The 25,205-nt window shown below is 34.7% G+C and overlaps 1 protein-coding gene across 3 annotated transcripts in view; it reads right to left on the reverse strand.

The window, feature by feature from the left end:
* LOC144436183 (sperm flagellar protein 2-like) overlaps positions 1 to 25,205 on the reverse strand; it is a 37,374-nt gene that overhangs the window by 3,416 nt on the left and 8,753 nt on the right. Inside the window, exons 14-37 of one of the 3 annotated variants that reach the window (XM_078124902.1) lie at positions 24,596 to 24,693; positions 23,917 to 24,004; positions 22,105 to 22,212; positions 20,317 to 20,486; positions 19,437 to 19,540; positions 17,392 to 17,645; positions 16,090 to 16,225; positions 15,682 to 15,823; positions 15,039 to 15,194; positions 14,819 to 14,870; positions 14,329 to 14,499; positions 11,456 to 11,622; positions 11,022 to 11,288; positions 10,229 to 10,366; positions 9,570 to 9,847; positions 9,066 to 9,255; positions 8,421 to 8,468; positions 4,461 to 4,725; positions 4,093 to 4,173; positions 2,839 to 2,977; positions 2,575 to 2,674; positions 2,003 to 2,188; positions 1,485 to 1,535; positions 656 to 838 (exon numbers count right to left, since the gene is read on the reverse strand). In XM_078124902.1, the coding sequence (XP_077981028.1) occupies positions 656 to 838; positions 1,485 to 1,535; positions 2,003 to 2,188; positions 2,575 to 2,674; positions 2,839 to 2,977; positions 4,093 to 4,173; positions 4,461 to 4,725; positions 8,421 to 8,468; positions 9,066 to 9,255; positions 9,570 to 9,847; positions 10,229 to 10,366; positions 11,022 to 11,288; positions 11,456 to 11,622; positions 14,329 to 14,499; positions 14,819 to 14,870; positions 15,039 to 15,194; positions 15,682 to 15,823; positions 16,090 to 16,225; positions 17,392 to 17,645; positions 19,437 to 19,540; positions 20,317 to 20,486; positions 22,105 to 22,212; positions 23,917 to 24,004; positions 24,596 to 24,693 (3,572 nt within the window). Of the gene's footprint in view, positions 1 to 655; positions 839 to 1,484; positions 1,536 to 2,002; positions 2,189 to 2,574; positions 2,675 to 2,838; positions 2,978 to 4,092; positions 4,174 to 4,460; positions 4,726 to 8,420; positions 8,469 to 9,065; positions 9,256 to 9,569; positions 9,848 to 10,228; positions 10,367 to 11,021; positions 11,289 to 11,455; positions 11,623 to 14,328; positions 14,500 to 14,818; positions 14,871 to 15,038; positions 15,195 to 15,681; positions 15,824 to 16,089; positions 16,226 to 17,391; positions 17,646 to 19,436; positions 19,541 to 20,316; positions 20,487 to 22,086; positions 22,213 to 23,916; positions 24,005 to 24,595; positions 24,694 to 25,205 lie in introns of all 3 variants that reach the window. The other 2 variants (XM_078124901.1, XM_078124903.1) reach the window with 2 other exon arrangements.

The following is a 25,205-nucleotide window of genomic DNA, read 5'->3' on the forward strand; positions in this document are numbered from 1 at the left end:
CAGGGAAGATTGACCTCAGTCAACTCAGCTACCTTTTAAGTTCAACAACAACAACAACAACAACAACAACAACAACAACAACAACAACAACAACAACAACAATACCACACAACAGACCTTTACTATGACTCGAGTGTTAACAATCATACATTGTTGAAAACTAAAGAGTTGAGCTATATTTTTGTTTCAACTGTACTTTTCATCCACGCAATGAACTATTACTTATTGTTTCTAGGGTCAGATGCAATAATAGCTATTTTTTGACTCTTGTTCAACTGAATCAGATTAAATTTTTTATTTCAATATATTGCTTTAATTTGTGATGTTAATCTTAATTTTGTAATTTCATATAATAAATATCATTCAATTCAATTCGAAACATGTCAAATATTGTGATAAATAATAGCACATAGAGTTTTCAATTATAACAAAAACTTCAATGTATATCTCATTCTTGCAAACCATAGCTGTTATTTCTCAGTTATAAATATCACAACTACTGGAAAGTACATTTGATGTGAAACATAGTTATTTTTCTACATTTTGAAAAAATACAAAAATTCTTTTAATTTGGGGTTGAATTCAATTCCAGGGATTTAAACAAAAGTATGTATTTTGTATAAAAATATGTGAAATTTAGTATTTTACTACTCACTTGTTCAAACTGTTCTCTGGTAACTTTGCCAGTACCAAGTGTGTCCACTGCCTTGAATCTCTCCTGCATTTCTAGTAACTGTCCCTGTGTTGGTTGAGGCCATGGATGTGTACATTGCAGTAGAAACCTTCTATAGTCAATATACTCTGAGTCTGGTGACAAGTGTGTTGCAACCTGCTCCAACTGAAATATAACATACAAACAACAGTCTATGATCAGTAGTCTACGATCAGTAATGTTGTAGAATTTTGCAAACTGTTATATAGAGATGTGAGTCAGTAAGGGTCTGCTATTAAAGGGGAATGCCACTCCAGGAAATAACGCATTTCATAAACTATGGGATCTGGAGAGTCATTTCATAATTTTACATCCATACAATTACTTGTGATTTTTGGAAAACATCAAAATGATTTTGTGCCGTTATAGGGTATCATTACTGTGGGCTAATGCATCATGGGAGTCAGCAGAATATATCGGTTCCATGGTTGAACAATGAATATTGATGAGATGTTTTACACTGACGGGAATAGGCACTCAGGACATTTCTTTTTAATTACAAGGACAAAGTCAAATAAAATTGCTTGAAAAAGTGAAGAAGTAAAATAGTCAAATAATCATGCTGTTTTTGTACTAATGTATTGCTGAATATTTTTTTCTTCAAAACAGTCAATCATCCTGCAATAACAGTGTATTAACCACTTTTTATGTTTTACTTCACAGATGACATACAATGGTAGTTCTAAAGATAGAAACCTGAAACATTTTAAAAATGAGTAGACCAGAGTTCCCCTCCAAGGCTGACTTGTTAGTGAAGTATATGTGAACTCACCTGAGATGGTGATGCATTCATCCACATATCAGGAAGTGATTCCATACCATGCTGTAACATAATCAATAATTCAGATGATGTTGAGAGTATGTGTGACAGCAAAGGTAAGCAGTCAGAAATGTCATTATTAACCATGGGACTTATTTGACCTGATGTTTGAATACCATATTCCTGCATTAGTGTTATCTTTAACAGTGGAGACTGTAGGATTATGTATGATCATTCTTTTGTTCTGGACCAATTTTTTCTATAGCTCTTCCAGACAGCTGTTTTTCTATTATCAAAAATTCTATTCTTAAACAGACATGAATAATATAATTACACGTACGTAAGCTTGATTTGTGGAAAATTGGGGGAATAATGGTGATTTGAAACAAACTGATTTATATTGAGAGCACTTTAGCAACAATGAAATAGACACGAATTGTCCTGATGTTAAACTACAAGGGTATATAGATCCTGTGTTTTCTGTTTGAATGGGTTCAACTTGGCTTGCATATGGTAAAAGATTTACTTACCGTCAATGCTGTCAAATCAGACATTGTGTCAATAAAACCCTTGTCAGATATAAATCCTGATGGTGCTGTCTTTAAGAATTGTTTTCTCAACATCTTCATCTGACTCACTGTAAAGACATCTGGTAATACAGCTTCTACCGGTGATGGTCTGGGTGGTGGACTAGGAGTACGAATCACTCTAATGCTCTGTGAAAGAAAAGGCATTTTGATGACTTCTATTGCTCTAGCAAATATACTTAGAATAGATAGAGATAATACAACAGGAATGACTATATTTAAGGTAAATGAACTCGATAGCTACAGTTATCTGTTCAATGATCAATGTGTGTGTGTGTGTGGGGGGGGGGGGGGTACCACTGGCCAGGTCTGGCAGGAGTGTATGGCCAATGCTGTTAACCCAAGGCCCCATTTTTAGACCAATTTTGACCCAAAACCAATACCCCATTTTAGACTGTTCAACTTTTTAGACGACCCCATTTTAGACAAACGTTGAACGCATGGTTGAATAATGAATGCAGTGATCAATGATGACATCTTTCTGTTCAATGGTCAATATTTGACACTGTACCTACCTGATCAATCATGAAATCTTTCTGTTCAATGATAACCTCATTCTTGATCTTCTGTTTACTTTCCACAGCTTCACGTGCAACGACGCACAGTTCATCAATACTGCAATGACAAAGATGATAGCTATGAGTATACATACTTTAACAAGTGACAATACTTCAATAAAAGTGCATCATGTATTGACATGCATTTCTTGTGTTTTTTATCAAAAGACTTTGAAAATACAGACATTTGCAGTACAAGTTGCTGCTAAGAAGCCACTATACCTCTCAATTTCTCCTTTGAATCTTGCTCCTAACCACTCATCCATGTCTTTAAATCCATCCTCTGCTTTGTTCTTTAGTTCTTCTAATACTTGAATACCGTGTAATCGGATCAAATCTAGACGCGTCTTCACTGAACTCTCTGTAAAAAATATACATGATATCAGTTTGATAGCAGTTTTATCAGTCAAGATAGCAATTTGAAATTTACCAACCAAGACAACAATAATATACATGATATCAGTTTGATAGCAGTTTTATCAGTAATGATAGCAGTTTGAAATTTACCAACCAAGACAGCAATAATATACACAATATCAGTTTGACAGCAGTTTTATCAGTAATGATAGCAGTTTGAAATTTACCAACCAAGACAGCAATCATATCAATGCTGTCAAACAAATAAACAATTGCTATCACTGTAACGTAATGAGATAAAAGAACAACAATACCCAATAGCATGTGCCTAAAAAAAGACACTTCTGGTATGGGTTGTGGTACCATTACTACTGATAATGCCACTGTGCATCATATATCTAATACTTGTTTGGAGATTTCTTGAAATATTTTCAAAGAACATTTCATGATGAGGGTGGTGGCTTTGAAACGTTATTCTCCCTGCCAACACTTCTATTCATTATTGACTTTCTCATGACAGATTTGTTGGCATATTATTGTCTAAACATGGCCCCATATCATTATGGTTTACACCATTTAATTCAATTCCTTGTCTGTGATTCAATGCTCTCATTGCACTCAGCTGATCTGATACGATTGATGGGTATGTAAAAGTTTGTTACAATTTTTTTTAAACTATTTTTAGAGATGGGGAAATCTGACAAGACTTGCACAAATTGTCCACATGTCAATCATAACATTATGCAGAAAATTTGGCAAGATGTTTGGCGAAGTCCTGGACAGTAGATTTTGCTGTCTTAGTAACACAATTGGTAAAATCTACTAGTTTCCCATACATGAACAATACCTTTGGACAGAATTTTGGAAAGGAGTTTGGGAAACTTTGCTAGATTTTGCAGACCTAGTAACAGGAAGGTAGGATATCTGGTAAAACTTACAGCTGTCTTAAACATTTACAACTACAATCTTGCATATAAACACTGATGAAACATTTGAAGAACTCTGAATAAATTTTACTCCCTATCATTTATCCTTGATAAAGTATGACAAGAGTGGAGAAAGAGACAAGATTTGATGTTGTAAGTAATACAGGGGTCTAAACTGATCACATCAACTCACCTTCTTCAGTTATAGAAGCAAAGTATTCTTGTTTCATTTTTTCTTTCAGTTCCTTCTTGGCTTTCTCTTCAGGACTTTCCTCTGTAAAAAAAACAACCAAGCAATATAACATATTGATACAAAAGTTTTGAAAGTTAGAAAATGAAATGATTCAAAAATAAAAGTTTTGTTGTGATATTGTTGTAGTATAGTTTACACTTCCTTACTCCATATTTCAATCATTTGACTGCAATTGGTGCGGGTCTAAAAGTTAGTACTCGTACTTTTGGAAAACCTAGTTGTGGTGAAGTATTACTGTGCAACAACATTCATAAAAGCCAGTTGGATTAAGACATTTACACAACTCAATGTCATATATTTACACTTACCTGGTGGAGGAGTAGGCGCTGGTTCTGCTGATGGTGCTCTCTTTCCTTTCTTGGGTGATTTGGGTGATTTAGATCTAGCTCTAGGTGAAGCCCCACCTGGACTTTTACCTCTCTTTCCGGTTGGACTTTTGCCTCGTGGACTCTTGCCTCTTTTCCCACCTTTCTTGCCGGCTGCAGCAGCTTTCTCTTTCTCTTTTTCTTTCTCTAGTTCTTTCTGTCTTTCAGCTTCTTCCTCAGCATCCTTAGCAGCTTGTTCAGCAGCAAGCTAATATAGTGAATGAATTAGACAATGAATACACACTGAAGGACTGCGAAATGGTTCACATCCTATATTTGTATTCATGATTGATTTGCTGAATAGCCTGTCTACAACACTGATCTGTGATGCCACTACACTCACTCACTACATGATACAGAACACGTGTAGCGAAGTCACAGATCAAGCGAGTAGTCAGGATATTTTCCATGCGGACCATCACATACATAGTTTGATGGTCTACAGTCAGAACTAGACAGTTCAGTTTCTACTTTCTACTTCTTTCAATAGTGGGAGTGATGGAGCGGGGAAGAACTCTAAAAGATCTGATGACTCATTCCCTAACATGCTAACACAAATATAGAGTATGAAATATAACAGTGACTGCACCTATTCAATCCATATTATATTTTTTCATGAAAATCTAAAATGTTACGGTTATAAAGCTACAGCAACTGTAGCGTTTGGCAATATTATTAAAGGGGAACACCACTTCACAAAAAAAAGGCAGATTCATACACTATGGGTTCTGGAGAGCCATTTCATGATTTTACATCACCTACAATTAGTTGTGATTTTAAAGATACACCAAGTTGATCTTGAGAGATGTTTTACACTGAAAGGAGTAAGCACTCATGAGTCATGAATATTCATGGTGCAACCATGAATATAATTCAACTGACTCCCATCATGCATTGGCCCATAGCAAAGATACCCTATACTTTCTAAGAAGGCACAAGATCAACTTGAGGTTTCTCAGAAATTGCAAATAATTGTACATGATGTAAAATCATTTAAATGTCTGTATTTTCTGGAGTGGTGTTCTCCTTTAAGTAATTTTATTCCAAAATTTATTTTCTACTTGTGACGTCAAAGATCAAATCATAATTACACTATATAGATAACTGAAGTTAAGTTACTTTGTTGGAGAAATGTCATTTCCATCTGTTTGTCAATAACATAAACAATGCAGATATTCTTCATGTGAATTTCAATACAGGTAAATTTGTTTTGGCATTGTAAATACATTTAGCAGGTTTTGAAAGCTGTCTTGTATTTGTGCCTAACTCTGTCTTATTAGTACTCCAAACTGAGTTTGAAAAAACTAAGAGACACAAACTGAAACTATTGTCATTGCATATGGTAGATTCCACAAGTAAGTGATAGCTTATAGTTGTGTGGATAGAATCACCATGAAATCAAGACAGTGTAAACACCAAATAAGGTTGAATGTGCCACACTTGCAGAAAACTTGCTATCACAGACACCACCCTACTGTGAGTGTAGTTACATCAATGAAGTTGATTGATAGCTCATGTCAAGATAAGTTTGTACTAGCTTCTTGCTACTTAATCTGCCAATTCTGAATCTAAAATTGACTGAGTGCATAAAAGATCACTGTTAATTTCAAACCCTGTGGATAAATACACAAACGTGACATAGTGACTCATCTAACTTCTAGGGGGATAATAGGGAACACCACACCGTCATTCAATTTCTATATTCAAAAAATATAAAATTCTAGTTTTGCATTTCTAAGATTTGAAGACAACAAGGAAAAAGTTTACCTCCATAAACTCATTGGTCTGTAACATTTAGACATAAATTTAGAAATGGTTTCATAAAATTCAATAAATGTATTGTCTTTAAACTAATAAATAATTAATAAATAGATGAAGAGATAAAATAACTTTATATAAAAATACTATGTAATATGTGATAGAGATTTGATGACCCTTTTTTTCAAATATGCTATCTAGGAATATCTAAATGTTGTGTTGTTTGCTGAACTCTCTTGGACAGGAAAAGTTTGAGAAACCTTTAGCATCACAGAATATCTCCTACAAACATTTATGGAAAAAAAGATACTGAAAAGAAGACTATTGATGTAGGAATATGTTTCTGGAAATCTGACAACTAGAATTCTAAAAGAAATATGCAAATCATCTGTTTAGTATGCAAAGTTTAGAGGTCAGTAGCTACACAAATAAAACAGGGTGAGTCATGCACTAGTTTAGGGTGTTTCTACACACAATTGTCACAAACACAACAGGATTTCAAGTACTTCCCAGATTGCTGTGATTTCAGTATCATCAATGTGTTAAAAAACTGATATCATCTTTATCGTCATAAAATTTAAGAAATATGCAAATGATCACATCAGTCAAGTAGAACTCATGGGATATGCAACTGATTGCATTAGCTATGCATGGATTCATCAAATAGTACTTGTGAAATATGCAAATGATCACATTGGCTATGCATAGTTTCATAAAGTAATTATCAAATATACAAATGATCATATTAGCACAATTTTATCAAGTACTTGAATAAGTACTCACAAAACATGCAAATGGCACATTAGCTTTGTTCAATTTTATGAAGTATTACTAACAAAAATATGCAAATGACCACATTGGCTATGTACAATTTTATCTAGTAGTACTCAAGTAATATGCATATGATCATATTAGCTATGCAAATCCATACCCCATATTGGAACAATCAAGTCATTTCCCAATTTTTTCAACCCGAACTGATTATGTCATCAGAACAGATGTCACAGCAGGGAAGAGTATTTGAAAACCTGTACGATGTAAAACACTCATGCACTTACCATGTAGGCTTGTATGCAGCCACTTGACTATTATGTGCAAGCATTTATCAGAAATATAGAGAGAGAAATAAAGAGAAAAGGAAGGAAAGGTAACGAAAAGACAAAAAAGTAAAACAGTGCAATAATGATAAAAAATACACTTTATAACAATATCAGGATAGAAATACATAGAATTCTGTTTAGAACTGCAGAGTTTGTTAAATGTATTCTGCCTTCAAATTGCTGCCAAATGCACATAGAGATGTTATCAAATGTTGAGCCTTTAAGCTTGTCAAAATTGTTACCATAGTGATAAATAGTCTTGATAAATATAAATTTTTGTTACAAACTATAGTTTTCAGTACTTTTGAAAAACAGTATATTTTAAGAGATGCTATCTTAACTATATTTCAAAATTTCAACTTGTATCTCAAGTACTTCCTACTCCTAATGTTGTTTTGATGAGAATTTGAGAATTTGAAATAAAATTTATTGACTAAATTAATATGATCAATCTGATCTGATCTCTCAGCTCTAGAAGGGCCATTAGATAATACTCCTATAAAGTCATTTTAGTTTGACTTTCTCATCATTACTGCAAAATGTATGATTCACTGATTAAAATGTTGTACAATTAATATATTCTAAGAATGTTTGTTTTTCATGTTTATATAGTTTCCATCCAGGACACTCCATTCTGTATATTTATTTGGCTTTTCTAGCCAAGATTTAGAACTTTGGTAGCAGAAAAGGTGCAAATATGGTAAAATCCACACAAATTTTCATAAATTTGGTACTGGAAATGCCAGGTAAATGGCTATAGAGTGTCGGTAAGTTTTACAATATTTCAGCACACTTTAATATAATTGTATTTTGACAAGCTTTGATAGTATGATAACTTCTCTCCCTTAGAGTGAGTCAATTTTTTGGATAGCTGCAGCAAGTTGTGTTATACAGAAAGTGCTAAAAGATTAAAGATTCCCAAATCAGGAAGTGATTGTTTTAGTGTTCAGATTTTGCCATGTCAATCCATTGCAGTATCAGAATTATTAGTTGGCACCAAAAAATCCAACACATTGTAGAAATTAGAACAAGATATTTTACTCACCATTTCTGACACTTTATATGCTGCAAACTGATGGGCTTCAAACAGAATCTGTAGAGAAAATGGATGGGATTCAGTAATTTATCAATATGGGTTCAATAACTGGGAGTAACAGCTGTATTTTGGTGCAATGAGTGAGGGGTTCAGTACACTGAAAATCAATGCATTTTGATACTGCTATGTGTGTGTGTGTGTGTGTGTGTGTGTGTGTGTGTGTGTGTGTGTGTGTGTGTGTGTGTGTGTGTGTGTGTGTGTGTGTCTGTCTGTCTGTCTGTCTGTGTGCATTCAAGCATCACGTGTGCATGTATGTGTATGTCTTTAAGTATGTATATTTGAATATGTGTATGCATGCATGTGTGTGCTAGAATGTGTTTGCATGTATGTGTCGTGTGCATGTATATATATTATGTCTGTCTGTCTGTATGTATGTATGTATGTATGCATGTATGTATGTATGTCAGCATGTCTATCCCTTTGTGAGTGCATGAATGTGTGCTATATGTGTGTGTGCATGTCGTGTGTGTGTATGTGTCTGTGTATGAGTGTGTGTATCTATGTGTGTGTCTGTCTGTCTGTGTGTGTGTGTTTGTGTCTGTGTCTGTGTCTGTGTCTGTGTCTGTGTCTGTGTGGCTTAGTATGTCTGCCTACCCTTTCATCAGGATCACTAGGTGGTTGAGGTGTTTCCTGGCTATCGTCCACATTACCACTTCCACCCTTGTCTTTTTCTTTGTCCTTCTTGCTAGCACGACTTTTATTGCCTTTATCTCCCTTACCAGCTGAAGCCTGAAGTGGGAAGAAACCTTCTGAGGATGTAGGCCGACGAGGTACAAGAGGTATTCTGTAAGAGGGTATCAAATGATATATATATATGTGAATGAATACAAACACTGTTTGTTTGTCAAATACAGGGAGTGAGAATTACATTGTAATGTAATTTATACTGGAAGCAGCCAGTTCAACTCTCTACTGATAAGTCTTAATTTATTGATAGGGATGTCAAATATTAAATTCTGACAACAGTCATTCAAGTTAAATCATTGTCGTTGTCACTGCCAAACTCGTCGCTGCAGTTGTCGTCATCAGCGGAAGTGTCACCGCCGCTGTTGTCGTCATCATAATCGTTGTCTTTGTTGTCGTCATCATCATCTTTACCTTGGTCTCTTATCGGCATCCTGGTCCTCATCATCTTTTCCATCATCATCTTTTCCCTTCTTTCCTTTAGCTGATGTAGATATTAACTGTGATGGAGTCTGTGGTGGTGGTGATTCACTCACATTACTCTTTGGAGTCTCCGGTCTGGTAGTTTCTGGTAGTTCTATCAGTGGTACTCTAACGTATTCCTCGTTGATGTCGTCGGGTATTTTGCCTTCCATGCCATTGTAGTAGTCTCTTAGCAGACGTAAAGTGTCTTGATATCGATCTATTTCAGCCTGCAAAGATAGTGTCACAAAATGATATACAAAATATATTTGAATGATGGGGTCAAAATTTAGCATAGAGGGGTTCAAATTTCTCAAAGAACTAGTCAACATTGAAAAATTATTTTACAAATTAGATTTAGATCAGTGATAGATAATACTAACAAAAATTCCATAACATCAAAAATTTTCTCTTTGCTGCGAACATCAATCCCTTCAATATCAAGTTTTTTTTCTAGAGTTCCATCTACTACCTTGAAAGACAGATGTAAAGTGAACCTAAGTGAATGTGAAACAATAATCTCTCTAGTCAAAATCTTTCATTTATTTCATATTCAGTATTTCCTCTGTATTACAGCTCGTATCTGTTATACATCAGTCTAGAGTACCTACCTGCATCAAGGTAACATAATGGTTGGTCAGTAAACCCATTCTATCTTCTAACCATCCGTCCTCCATCACTGATTTCCTCTCATTCTCTGCCTCTATCTTCCGACTATCACAGATGTCCCAGAGTCTTTCTTTTAGGTCCTATATCATACACAAACATAGAGTCATATCAACATAATATCCAGCAGAGCTTGTTTGGGCCTCAACGTATAGTCTGTAAGGTATACCGAGATGGGGCGCCCTCACACATTGGTGAACCCCTATCAGAGCAGGCCAGTGAGTGTGGAGCGACATGACATACAGTCTAATCAACATAATGTCAAGAATAGCTTCTCTACATTCTCCATTCTCATGTTACCAGTCTAATATACACAAGGTGTAAATTACTCATGCAAGTCTTTTGATAATATGACAGCTATACAAAACAAGTAGGGAAGATTTGGACATAGACATTCAAAGTATTTCAGAGATATAAAATTTCCGGTAAAATTTTAAGACTGTGACTGACCTCAATTGGTCAATATTGCTATGCTTAAATGCTTTCTAGTTTCTAAATGTGACAATTTCTGAGAACTGTTCATGGCTGAATATTTTTTCATAAAGATAAGTTGGACAATACTTGAAGTGACCTGGAATTATAAAATGTGTATCAACATAAAATCTAAGAAGTAATCATTTGCTAAAAGAAAAACAATTACAGGTGAACATTGAAACAACTAATATTGTTGATATAAGATTACCTGGAATATTTCATTAGCATTCGTGAACTTGACACTGTTAATATTTTGAAACTTACATCAATCCTTGTATGTAACTCTGCCTTGGTTTCTTCGTCTTCTCTCATATCATCTGGAATATCGTTGTAATCTTTCTGCCATTGGGTTACGAATTCCTGTTTGATGTCTGGTCTTTTCAGAAAGTCTGCAAAGTCATGGCGAATTCTATGAAAATAGCGATAGATGTTTTCACGCTCATCGCGAACTGATCGGAATACATGTTTACTACTGTTGACGTAAGTGGATTCCACGGTTTCCCAATGAGGTGCCAATATGTGTGCCATTTCCTAGAAAAACAGAAATACCAGTTGTTAGTTTACTCACTGTTCACCCAGACAGTGTTCCCGTATCTCTTACTATGTGGTAATTCACAAGAAATCCCAGTTTTTCTCATTTTGATCGACTCACAACAAAATTTGGCTATCATTAGAGGACACACATGTTATGTACTTACAGGATCAATGGCTTCATCCACATACTCCCAATCCTCAGAGCCTGGTTGTGGTGGTGGAGGCCCAGTTGGTTCCTGTGGTTCTGGCTCTGGTTCTGGTTCTGGGGTCTTTGACTTCCTTCCAGACTTGCCCCTCTTTGGAGACTGTGATTTTCCTCTCTTTGGTGAACCTGTGTATTGACATGATAGTACATAGTATCATCACTTCTATCAAATTTAAATCTAATATAATTTTTTCTTTTTGTGTTCTTTCAATTTTTATCGTCGTTAAAAGAAGAGTTAGAATTTCTTTAAAGGCACTGAATAGCCAGAATATGTTGCTTGAAAGGAAGTCTGTTAGTGTATGGTTTAGATAGTTTAAAGTGTCATCTATAAGTATGAAATAGATATAGCAACCACTGTGAAAAGCTTTCTGTCTTTGGTTCAATACAGAGCTTGAGTAAGTGTGCCCTCTTTTTGTTTGTTATTTCACCATGTGAGGACACTATTTGGTGGGGTTGAAACAATATCTAAAGAATATCACTAGAGGGCTGGGTCCACTGCTATCATCGGTACTGTATTTTGTCAAATCCAATGTTTCTTAAAGTAAAGGATAACCCTTATTAAAGATTATAAGAATGTGCTAGCACTTGTGCCGTCAGTTGGAATATTTAGAATTGCTCTCTGATATCACAGCATTTTGACCCCACTGCAACAGTGCCATCACAGTTGACACTTGTAAGAGGGCACAAAGAATTCAAAGCTCATGTACTATCTAGTTTCAGCATACCTTTACAGAATACAAGAAAATTAATAATATACATAGGCAGTATTTTTTTTTGGTACAATTCTGTTCTGAAAATTTGGGATCTAGCAATTAAAATCTACACCAAAGATTGAAATTGCTACCAGAAAGTCTGACATGGTGGTGATATTATTGATAGTGTGTGTAGTGTAAACATTTCAGATTCAGTTTTAGTTTTTAATTTGTTTGTTGTTAGTTTTGTTTTAGTTTTAGTAGAAGTTTAGAAGTATGTTGGCTTATATCAGCATAAGTTTAAAAATCGCACAAAATTGTTAGATGAGAATCAGAGACGAAGAATTTTATCATGACTTTTATCCAATATACACAAAGCATGGTAGCATGTTTGATGTGACCGCAACTTACGTGACTTAGCTCCTTTACGTTTGTCTTTGCCCTTGTCTATTGTGCATGCAGGGGGTACAAACAAATGGGTTAATTTGTTGGATGGGATGGCAAATGTTAACACACACACACACAAACAAACAAACACACAAACAAACAAACAAACAGAGAAAAACACACCACAGTACAATACCAGGATAAATGACATACCATGCAAAATGGCAACACAATCTGATTGTAAATAACAATCGTTTAATAACGCCACAATTTTTATCTCTTTGACTGTGCTTGCGTTGAAAGCTTGCTTCAAGTGTAGTACAGCTTTTGTGACATTGACAATGACATTGTATATAATATTGCAGTAGTGATAATGCAATGGTGCAAGCTGTTGTGATTGCGTATGTGACATGCATTGCAATAATCACAAATTGAAGTATTATGCAAAGTATGTGATTCAGTAATCAGTTTATGTACAAATGTAACTATTATCAACACTGCTTCAGTTAGCATTACAAAGCAATAAAGCAAAACCAAATATGTCAACATCCATTTTCACCTAGTGAAGTTTTAACCTTCAATGAACCCAAAACGCTTTGTATTAGAAATGTCCTTTTGATAAATCTTGGACTTGTATTAATGTCAGAGGTGTTGTTGTTGTTGTTGTTGTTGTTGTTGTTGTTGTTGTTATTGTTGTTGTTTTCTTTTGTGTTTTTTCTTTTCTTTTCTATTTGAGAATCAAATGTACAAACACTAGAGGAATAATATTGGTTGCTTGTGTCATGAAGAATTATCAGCCACAATATTTGTATCAGAGTTTGCTGACTAATGCTAACTGACTTCCAACAGTTCTCCAGTGCGTGTGTGTGCATGGAAAAAGTTTGGTGTAGTTTATCAGTGTAGTGAATACAACATCTCCTTATATTATTCATCCATGCTTTTATTACCAATCTAAAACTTTCAGAGCACATCATATTTTGATACACAATTGTCAGTAACAAACTCTACATCATTCTGACAGTACGTAACATGATTTTGTTTACTTTACAATTTGTTTTATCTCCACATTATTTTATTCTGTTGATTTAGTCGTACGTGACCCTTAAAATATTCAGTTCTCATTCATTATGCTATGAAACAATTGTATAATGAATGGAAACTGAATGTTTTTAGTCTCTTCAAAACTCGACTTCTAGTCTTATAGCAATGCACAGTCAGTTAAATATACAAGGCTGGCATTAAAATCCTGTAAGTCAAATTACATTGACAATGTGACAGTGTATGTATATACATGTGCTCTGCAGTTAAGCATAGACCCTCGTGTAGGGTCTATGAGTTAAATAACAGCATTGTCAAAATCTAAACTGAAGTGAATAATTTATCAAAAGGAACAACAACCTAAGATTTTTGTCTAAAAGTTACATAGTTGTATCTCAAAAATCCACTCAGCAGAGTGACACACTGAATAAATTGGTTTCATTAAGCTATCAAAACTATCAAATCACTGGGAAATGCAACCTCAACATTTTGCTCTGTTATTCCTCTTTTTCCTTGATCCTGAGAATTTAAAGAAATTTGTACACGATGTACTTCAAATTCCATCAGTATGTAATACACTTCATTGTAAAACTACTGAAAAGACAGTTGAGAATTTGGTTGTTGTTGTTTTTTTGGTAAAATTTACTATGGTAATAAAAGTGATGTTTTCCATGACATAGGGTACAAGCGTACTTCAAATCACAAAATGACTTACCTTTCCTATCACCAGATGCAGATCGTTTTGGACTACCAGCCCTTTTTGGACTGGCACTACCACTACGTTTACCCTTTCCACTTCCCTTAGGTGAGCCTTCTCTTCCTTTGGGAGAACCACCTCTCTTAGGAGAGCCTCCTCTTTTGGGTGAGCCTCCTCTCTTTGGTGAACCTATGAATCGGATGTATGGACAATCAGTCAATGCAATCAAAATACAGTATGGCTTTTTTATGATGTGCATATTTATTTGATATACTGATTATAGGATTAACTGAATAGAAACACACCACACAGTGACAGACAGACAGACAGACAGACAGACATACAGACACACATACATACATACATACACATGCACACACACACACACACACAACACACACACACACACACACACACACACACACACACACATACACACACACACACACACACACACATACACACACATACACACACTTCTCAGTTTAATTTTATTTCTTATTCTTACCTCCTCTAGACCCTTTCTTGGATCCTGGTCTTTCATCTTTGATGTCACTTGGCTGAAATGACACAAATTCAGAAAACAACATAAAACAAAGATTCTGTCTCAAATGTTTCACTTTATCAACTCACATCATTTCTTACATCTCAGATGTTTAATGATAACTAAGAGTTTACATTATCAATGTGAATCTTTAAAACAGTCAGACTATCTCAGCATTACTTACTGGTTGTACATCTGATGCCTGTGCTGCTAGCGAATCCTGTCCGTCTGTCGGTTGTTCTGATGATGCCAAAGCTGTGCTTGCTCTCTCAGCTTCTGCCTTTGCAGCAGCTTCAGCTTCAACTTTCTTTCTTTCTTCCTCTTCCTTTGCAGCTTCTCTCTGTATTGTGTCAAATCACATTAACAATGAGGTTAAACATCTGGTTTTTATTTGATGATAAAGAAATATTTTGTCTTGAAGTCATTAGAAAAAGCTGGGTTCTGAAAAAACTTTACCATTGATTAGTCCAAATACTTGTTTTGGTGTTACTATCTCCAGAAGCTCTCCACACCATAAAGCTAAAGCAGATGCAAGTTAGAAGCACAGGAATGTGAAATTAGCATAAGTTCTGCTAAATCTAAGTGGATCCAATATGTAAATCTGGACCACATGTTACCTAAATATGAGTATGGCCAAGTACAAGTAAGTGAATATGAGATCCACTTAGATTTTTGCAGGGCTGTTGGTGGTAATTTCAATTTCAAATTTGAAACACAATCCTGTGTTCTTACTACATCTGCCCTTGGTTTTGGTGTGGAGAGCTTCTTGAAATACTAGTAGTAACACCTCAGACAAATCTCAGGGCTTAAACCATTGATATGCTTACCCTTGCAAAGAAGTCATCCAGGGCATGTACAGCAGTTTCATACACTTGGTCTTTTTCTTGATTGGCATCAATTTTTACCAAACTACCAAAATTATTAAACCACTTCTCCAGTTTCTTCCAGGAGTCCAGGAAACCAGTTATTCTGAAAATGAAACATTACATACCAATCATACTGATCTTTTGGATTTGAAAAATAGTATAAACAAAAAATTCATCAAATTTTGAACAAAGAGTTTGTGGACTATCATTATTACCTTTCATTTATTATTTTTTTAGCTTTGGCAATGTATGATATTTGGCATGCCATACAGAGTATCGTATGTCCGGAAAATCATGTTTTTTTTCAATTTTAAAAAAAAATTACAAAAGCATTTTTCCTCCAAATATTACAGAAAATGATAATAGTACCTGTGCTGTACTTGTTCTTGGTCATGAGCAGCATCTTTCACAGGTACAACTCTTTCTTGTTTGCCGATACCTGTCATACTGCCCTCTGGTGGTGGCCGGTACTCCTGTTGGTACTCTTCCTCCCCTTGTACAGTATCTGAAGTATGCAAATCAAAGATAACAAAAATGAAATAATAAAATTTGAAAAAATGATCATCACACCATATCACAAACCATCATTTATAAAACTTAAACAAGGTATCACCTATCTTTTTTGGAAATGATTTTCTTCATGAAGGAATTATTTTGAAATCTATGTAAACTATTCACTTGTTGCTTATAAATGGGCAGAGATACAGCTATGCAAAATGTTATCAATGTCAATCATTATAAAAATATGTAATTTCATTTTTGTTCGAGTACAATAATATATTATTTCATATAGGACTAGCATGCTAGACCTATGACTTAAATATCAATTATTATTATTTAATAAATCTTTTTCAGTTTGCTTTATTAATAATTGAAGAAATGTGACACTCCAAACCCACATGCACATACACACCATCCCTTCCTGTCACCATCCAATCAATCATGTCTAAAAACAGCTAGATTACACATTCTCAAATTACCATGGTTACCAATGGTGTGCATGAAATTCACCAAAATTGCTTACCTTGATATACAAACATGCATTATCACAGAATAGAGATAATAACAGAGTAAGATTACATTTTAATAGTGTAAAGAGTTCAGAGGACAATAAAGGTGAAAAAACAAACAATGAACAACAACAAATACAACACAGCAAAGGACAGATTCGACTGAACCATAACAACATGCGGGATAAACAAGAAGACATGATAAAACTGAAATTATAATATGAGATAATGAGATTGACAGTTCATGCATTGGAACATACACAGTGTATAAAACAGTTTCAATGCTACAATCGAATGCATTGTGATGTTACAGATTTAAACTTGTCAGAAAAACAACACAGAAACACTCATGAAAGTTCATATGAAATATGATGTAACATAAATCGTATTTATGTGCAGGAAAGAGAGGGAACCTGGAAACTGAGTATTTCACAAGAAATGTACATAAAACTAAGTATACATGCATGAAAGAAATAGACAAATGGGTGTGTAAAATGTCACAAGAAATGTACACAAATCTAATCTAACATGCATGAAATAAACAGACATATAGAAAACATGACATGAAAATGACACAATTCTTGTCAGAGACACATGCAATGAACAGGTATCTCTGTATGGGCAAGATTTCTAGATCAAAGTTGACTCAGTCTGAACTTACGTGTTCTACCAGAAGCCCTTCTGAGTGCTATTTCATCTTCGATTTCAAACAAGACAACAACATCAATAGCACTGACAGGTGGTGGTGGTTCTTTAGATGGGTGAGGATCTGGAGCTAAACGACTTTTCTTGGTTTGTGATTTGGATGGCTTAGCACTTGCATCATAGCCACTAAGAGCTTTCTCCAATAGCTTAGCTTGAGTGATGGTTGATGGGAAACCATCCATAATCCATCCCGTTCCTTCAGGGACACGTCTGATGACAACCAATAGGTAAAAATAAAGTTATTTCATCATCACAAAATAGTGGGAGAGAGAAAAGCAAACTGTGTATTACTAAGTGTTATTCTTACTTAGTTCAACAAATCATGCATGTACTCTACAAAAAACATAATTCTGGCAAAGCCAGAGCACATATTTCTGCTTAAGCAACCTCTTGGCCAATACGTTTCGGACGTTGTTGTAAAAAGACCTGTGGTTTACGACATTGCAAAATTGTGTAATATTTACACATAAGAATATAAGCATAAATGACTAGCAGTGTGCCCTCTGTGTTGAATAACAGATATTTTGCTGTGGGTCACTATGATAAATGCTGTATTTCTTGTTAGTCACCACATAGTTATGGATAGGAGAACACAACATTTGTGTGTCAGAAGAAATGCTGTATATCAGTGACACCTGAAATTGGCTCTGAGGACACCCTGATGAGATCACTAGTCAACTGGGATATATTCATCAAAAATCTACAATTATAATACAAGTTAATTTGTGATTCACTTCCAAGAAATATTTTTGACTGTGTGAGTAGAAATTTCCATTACTAAGTATGAACCCAAAGTACATGGACACTAATTCTCACAACTGCTAGTTCTATTCATATCTATTACAAATTGTCTCAAAGATAATTTCCACAGTTGTGATTACTACTTTCCAAAAAACCTCTTGGACTCAAAATAAACATCAAAAAGTTTTATAGCAACTCAGTCAAGAGTTCTAAAAATGAAAAAGAAAGGTAAAGGAGGGAAGTGCCACTGTGTGAGGGAAGTGCCACTGTATGAGGGGAGTGCCACTGTGTGAGGGGAGTGCCACTGTGTTTGGGAACATGTGGAAAGTAATGGTTAAGTATTGCAATGTTAGTAGCATACAGAGATCATATACTTACTTTAGACTTGGTTGACAATCTACTGGGTACTTTAGTAAGTAAGTTGAGTTAATTGTCATAGAACATAAAAGTTATGGTGCAAGTGTTTCTTCACTGGGTTAAGAACATAGCAGTGCAGGTATGGGAATACAATAGGGTGGTTAACACTTACAAAACAGGTGAACAAAAGATAAACTTGCAATGCAGTTCGTGTTAAGGACGATTGCACGATGTCATACAAGCTCAATAAACGAAATTCATTCTTTTAGGGGGAGAGGGGATCTGATTAAAACTTACTGCTAATGTGATATAACATTGCTGAGTTTCAGCTTAGTAATTTACTGTGTTTACCATGTTTTTTGCATTGTATTGATCATGGCGGTGTGACCACTACAATTTTTCATCATGGTTTACATCATATAATATATACATGTACGTGTCAATGTTGCACTTTGTAAGATTTGTCTAGGGAGGGGTTTGGCCTGTATGACATTGTGTGATAATCTCTGAATTCTTTTAATTAAAGTCTGCGTTAATATCTACTGAATATTGTGTTGTTTGTAAATGTTAATATTAACTGTAGAAAGCTTTACTTTTAGTTTTTTACTTTTAATGTTTAATTAATGTTTTGATTAGACTAGCAAAATGTGCTAACTGAAAACAAAACTATCAAAATTGATTATTAATATTATGCTGTAATTTTACAATAATACATTGCTCACAAAGAAGCTCTTTACTGTAGCCGTTAAAAAAAATCGAACATGATTTGACATAGATGCCATTTTTAGTATGAATGTACATACAGTATGTTTCTGCAGTGCACTGATGAGTGTCAATTATTCTACTCTTTTCACAAGTTTTAAAACACACTGCAGTGACAAAATTTGATGAGAGTGTTTTTACCTGACTGCTTCAACCATGATATCCATCAGCAGTTCATCTTTGACAGGTTGTCCCTTGCGAAGGAGCAGGGTGGCTTTCTTCCCTAGCTTAGCTCTAGGAGTAAGCTGTGAAAACAAACAATTTTTGTCAATTATCAAATTGAATTCATTAACATCAAACTCTATTAGGATGACACTATTTTTTTACCTGTTTCTCATTACTAGACAGACCCAAATTTTCATCTCTGACATCAAAATAGAAAAAAAAATTTCCATCTGTCCTTAATTTTGTGGGAACAGCACCCTCTCTGGCAAGAATAAGCAAGCGTCTGGATGTCATCTACAGTCATGGCAGCGGCGACAACACTTGTTCACAAACAGAGCATTTCTTTCATGATGGAAGTTATTCAAGTAGGGGGACTAAGAACATGCCAATTGTGTAGAGAAGCTGGGAAAGTGTATGTTACCAGAAATCCAATAAAAAGAAGATAGAAAGGAGGAAACAGAGAGGCAGAGAAACATGAAGATGATGACTTTTTATTTTGTTTACTTTTTTTTTTTTTAAATTGACCAACTCATAGTTGCTACTACAAAGTAATGAGAAGCATTAACAAAATATGGTCACCCTTATTAGGTTGAGAAGGCTGTAGACACATAACATAACACATAACATCGTCGACAGGTACACCTTTTGATCCTATCATTCTATGCAACAGAATACATGGCAGTACTTCACAATAAAAATTATCAAATGAATGTAAGAAAGTTTGCTGTTGATTCAGCATGTTCGCTGTGAGTGTTGTCAAATTCTAGAATCGGCATATCATTCTACCAAATCAACTTTATCAAGTTTATCTTTTTCCAGGCACTAACTTTGCAGTAAGTGAACTAAAATTCCTTACCTCTGGTTTAGCTGTTTTCTTCTTGGGCGTTTTCTTGCCAGATTTGGACGATGGTGTTGCAGGTGCTGTTGTATTCTCACCCTCTCCACCTTCCTTTATTTCTGCCGGCGTAACTCCATCTACTACTTCTCCATCCTTCTTCTCTGGATCCGTCTTTTCCTTATCAGCATCTGTCAATCAAAAAAAAAAAACATGGATTCCATTCCACAAAATGCACTACTCATCTTAGTTACTATAGCAACCAGTGTGTAAGATTGGTACAGCCCTGTGTTCGATCATCAACTATGCTGATCTGATCCGGTAGCATTTTTCTTTCATTGGTGTGATTTGTATCCTTACTAAGTTTAGTTGTTACAAGGGTAAGTGTTAAAACAAAAAAACAAAAAACACCCCAAGACATTAGACATAACACAAAGAAGAACACATGATAACATTTAGAGAACACATCACATCACAGCAAACAAAGACTGACAGTAAGTTGAAGTCTGTGATTAAACCATAGATCAGGAAAACCAAACAGCAAATCAGAACCCATAAGTTTCTCTCCACTCATTTTGGGTTGTTTTTTTCTGTCTCTGAATTTGACTTATGTGGACATAGTTTGGTACAAAAGTCAATATTATTGAAACTAAACATTATATTGTATTTTAAGCCATAAATCATGGCATGACAACTAACTATTAATTGACAAAAATTTGACTTTGAATGTCACCGTCATCTGTATATGGTGCTACAGTATCTTTGAAATAGACGTACAACAAACGGTACATAAATGTACCAGTTGCTCCTCAAATAACGATGAGAACTATAATTTTAGATAATCAATGCGATATGGACTTAAATGTAACATTTTATCATAATCTTTAAAAAATTTTCAAATCAATATATGCATCTTTCTGGACATCTGAATCATCATATAGTTGATAGCGTAAAATCACTTCCAAAGTTGTGTTGGGACAAGTATCTTCGTCATCGTCATCTAACTTGGCAAGTTTTCATTTTTTTTTTAAAGTGGTGCAGCATCAACAAATTATGATCACTTTATAGCTTTTTCATTTCTGAAGTAGCATAATTAGAAAACCTTGAAGTGTCCAAAAAAAAATTGCTTTTTAATTTTTTTAAAGTTTTTTATTTATAAGTTGTGCAGCAACAATCAATTGTGATATCAGTATTGAGCTTTCTTTTCTGAAAGAAGGAAGTTCAAGTATAAACTCCACCCTACCCCCATCATATTCCCTTTAAAGTAGGATAGTCATATTCAAATTCAAACAGCCAATTTAGATACCATAAAGCTACATTACATAGATATTTTAACAGCAGTCATCTTACTAAGAAAAAAAATTACGCCAGTTACAACTTTGCAAAAGTTAGCTGATATACAATTTTCTTGATAGTTAATCGTAGCAAGTTTTAGATTCAGATAATGTTACATAAACCTCTAATTATCTCCTCCTTTCTTTTAACTTACAGTTTAATCAAAAGCACATTTATCAGTAGCCATTACAAGTTGCAGCCAGTAACTTTAGATAGAGTTAAAGTCATATTTTTTTTCATATACATTAAAAGCAATGTTAGAGCATTGTTTGTAGCCCATTAAGCCTATTTCATATTTTTGGCACAGATTTATGGCTGCACAAGGGATAAACTCAAAGCACATAATAGCAAGTGCATTTTTTAGCTTAGCTTAGCTTAGCTTAGCTCAGCATCCTGAATGCTGGAAGTCAGTTCAACAAGCAAATTCATGCTTAGACGAGGACGACGTTTGTCTACCTGTCTCTTTTTCCTCACTTGATTTATCTTCTATTTTGTTACTATCCTCCTGCGGCGGTGCTGCTGCATCTTGGTCTTGTTGCTGCAGTGTATCAGCAACACTGGGTGTTGGGGGAATGACATTGACTAGAGAGAAACGTCACCGACACAACAATCAGACACCAAAACAAAGATTATAAGTTGGATGATGTTTTTTTTTTTTTAACAATGTATAGTTACAACAAGTATAAGGTGATGTTAGTATATATCAAATGTTATGTTGATTACAAGTACAGTGTCTTTCCTATTAGGTCGTACAAAAGTGGGAAATCTTGTAAAATATCCATAATTATAAAGAAAAACCTCTTTCAGGGAAACTGAGTGAAGGTCTTTTTGTCAGGTTCATAGGAGAATAGAGACACTTTTATACAAAAGCCAAAAAACTGTAGATGTAATGGAATTGTGGATATGTTTGGTCAGTAAAGAACCAAATTTGAAAACTAAAGTAGATTATACTTTCGTATGGCCCCATAGGAAAAACACTTAATCTGTTAGTATACCATGCACACACACAGTGGTGTAGATAGATAGACAGTGAAATAACAGAATGTCATTCAGTTAGTTATAACCCTACACTGTAAGATTGTGTGCATTAGTTCGCCCTCACTGGCGAGAGGGGTTGACCGATGTGTGAGGGCGCCCCATCACAGCATACCTTACAGACTAGTGTGAACCCTTGAGATTCAAACAACTGTCACTGCACACAAAATGAACAACTCTGTATAGAGCACGACAATTATACTTGTTATTCCAGACTTCTATGAGTTAGTTTGCTCTTTTCTTTTCGTTCTTCTTGTTTTATTTTACTTAATTTTAAGTAATTTGACAGGAATTTGCTCTTATGTCAATTCAGTAAATTTTACCTTGAGCAACCAAGTAACAAACAGAGTTGAAATTCAAAACTCAATACACAATTTCATCCTGCCTGCTATTTTTTGAAATGATAGGTGTTAATATCAAAGCACACATACCATGCAATCACACCAATGTTTTGAAAGTTGAAAGTTTGTTCTGTTATGTTTTGGAAATGAAGAATGTAAATCTATTTTCACAAAACATGCAGGCATGATTACAATATCATGGGTGTGTTTTGTGACAAGCTGACAACACAGTGCTATGAGTATTGTTGTTGAAAATTTACAAGTTTGTTCTGTTTTTGAAATAACAAATGTAACGGTATGTACACAAACCATGCTGACATAATATTAATAATATCATGGGCATGTTTTGTGAAAAGTTAACACGGAACTTTGAGTATAATAGAAACTTAAAAACTTTTAGCAGATGTCTGATGAATCTGACAGAGGTAAACCACCTCTAAAACTGTACATGAACAGAAATGTGTCAATGAAATGAAACAAAACGAACTGAAATCGAGAAAATGAAAACATATAAACAAATTAAACATTCAGTTACAAACAAAGAGTACACAGTCTCTTGATCAATGTGTATAGTTTTCTACATGCAAAGTGACATATGTTGATTTTACACAAATAAGAAGTCTTCCATCTTAATCTCAATCTTAGGCATTCACCATGGCTATGAAGGCTGAAAGACATTCGTAAAAGTGGAGATTTCAGAGAAAAATATGAAGTGCATCGAAATGATTCAGGGCTAGGACGTAGATAATGACACAGACACTTGAAAAAAGAGAAAGACACATAGGTATAACAGATTCATTGTGACAAAAATTTCATTTTGTAACTTCTAAAATCCTAGAGATTAGGCAATACTAGAAAAATGTGGGTTTGTAGTTTTGTTCAGGAATGCCCACATGTTGTTATCACTTACTTTCCTGTGATGAGGTTATTTCTAATGGCTGGCTGTCTGCATTGGGTACAGCAGGTACATCTACTGCTGCCTCCTCTCCCTCTACAGGCTGAGATATGAAGACAAATTACATGATTGGTTAGTGTTTCACTATGAAATCTGATCTTAGTTTAGTTACACATGTATATATTACGTACCATCACTAACTTTTTTTATCAAAATGGTTTTATAATAAGGCCTGTGATCCCTCGAGTAGACCTAACTCTAGTTCAAAACATAATATTTTCAAAGCAATTTTGGAAATGTTGTGTTAGAACTGATTTCAAAGCCAAAATAAAGGTAACTTTATCAATTTCAACCGGCTCTTTATCCTGCACCCAGACGGCAATACATTGCCGTCTGTCGGCTGTTAATGAAACCCCTATTATCATAAGATAAAGTAGGTTCAACAGTGAAAAGACTATGTTCAAACAAAAAGGTAAATAATATAAAAAGGTAGAAATATAGGCTGGATTTGTGGATGTATCGAACAAATGTATTCTTGCACTAAAGCTAAGCATAAAATATAGTAATATACAGCATAATGGTAGCCATTTTGTATAACATGTACAATAAGATCTTTAATACAGAATATCCCTTTATGATGAGGGGTCAAACTGAAAGGAGTAATTGGTCAGCTGAAAACTAAGCGAAGACTTACAGGTGTAAGATCTGGTAATTCTAACACTTCACCATTTTTATAGGCATCCACTGCTTCAGCTACAAGTTTGTCAATGTTCAGAACTTCAATGCGACGCTCTGTAAAGTCAAATATAATGTGTGAATTAAAGCCTTGCAATGTAATGTTAAAACTTATACCAAGAAAGTTTTTTTTTTTCAACATAAACAAAATGAATCATATTGATATATATAAATACTTTTTCGTGTTTATCATTAATACCAGGATACACATGACTGACTTTATTCCAGAGTCAATAAACTTGTCATGTTTTGATATTGTCAATGTCAAATTGTGCAGATCTTTTAAATCATTTTTAAGTTTAAATGCCCTACACTTCTTTGTATGAAATTCTTGTCACATGAAACAGAATTTCACCACCAAGGCATATCATAGAGAAAAGTTAAAATAGTGGTTGGTATTGGATTGGCAAATTGTTGGGGTTTTTTTGAGAAAAATGAAGAAGTGATCGGTCATTTGAATTTTTGGTCGACACCATAATTTCTGCTGTATGCACTACACATGAACTACTACAGTAGAGGGTAAGCATGAGAATAAGTCAACTTTCTTGGTCTATTTTGACCCTCTAGCA

Source organism: Glandiceps talaboti, chromosome 6 (assembly GCF_964340395.1).
Source record: "Glandiceps talaboti chromosome 6, keGlaTala1.1, whole genome shotgun sequence".
NCBI lineage: Eukaryota > Metazoa > Hemichordata > Enteropneusta > Spengelidae > Glandiceps > Glandiceps talaboti.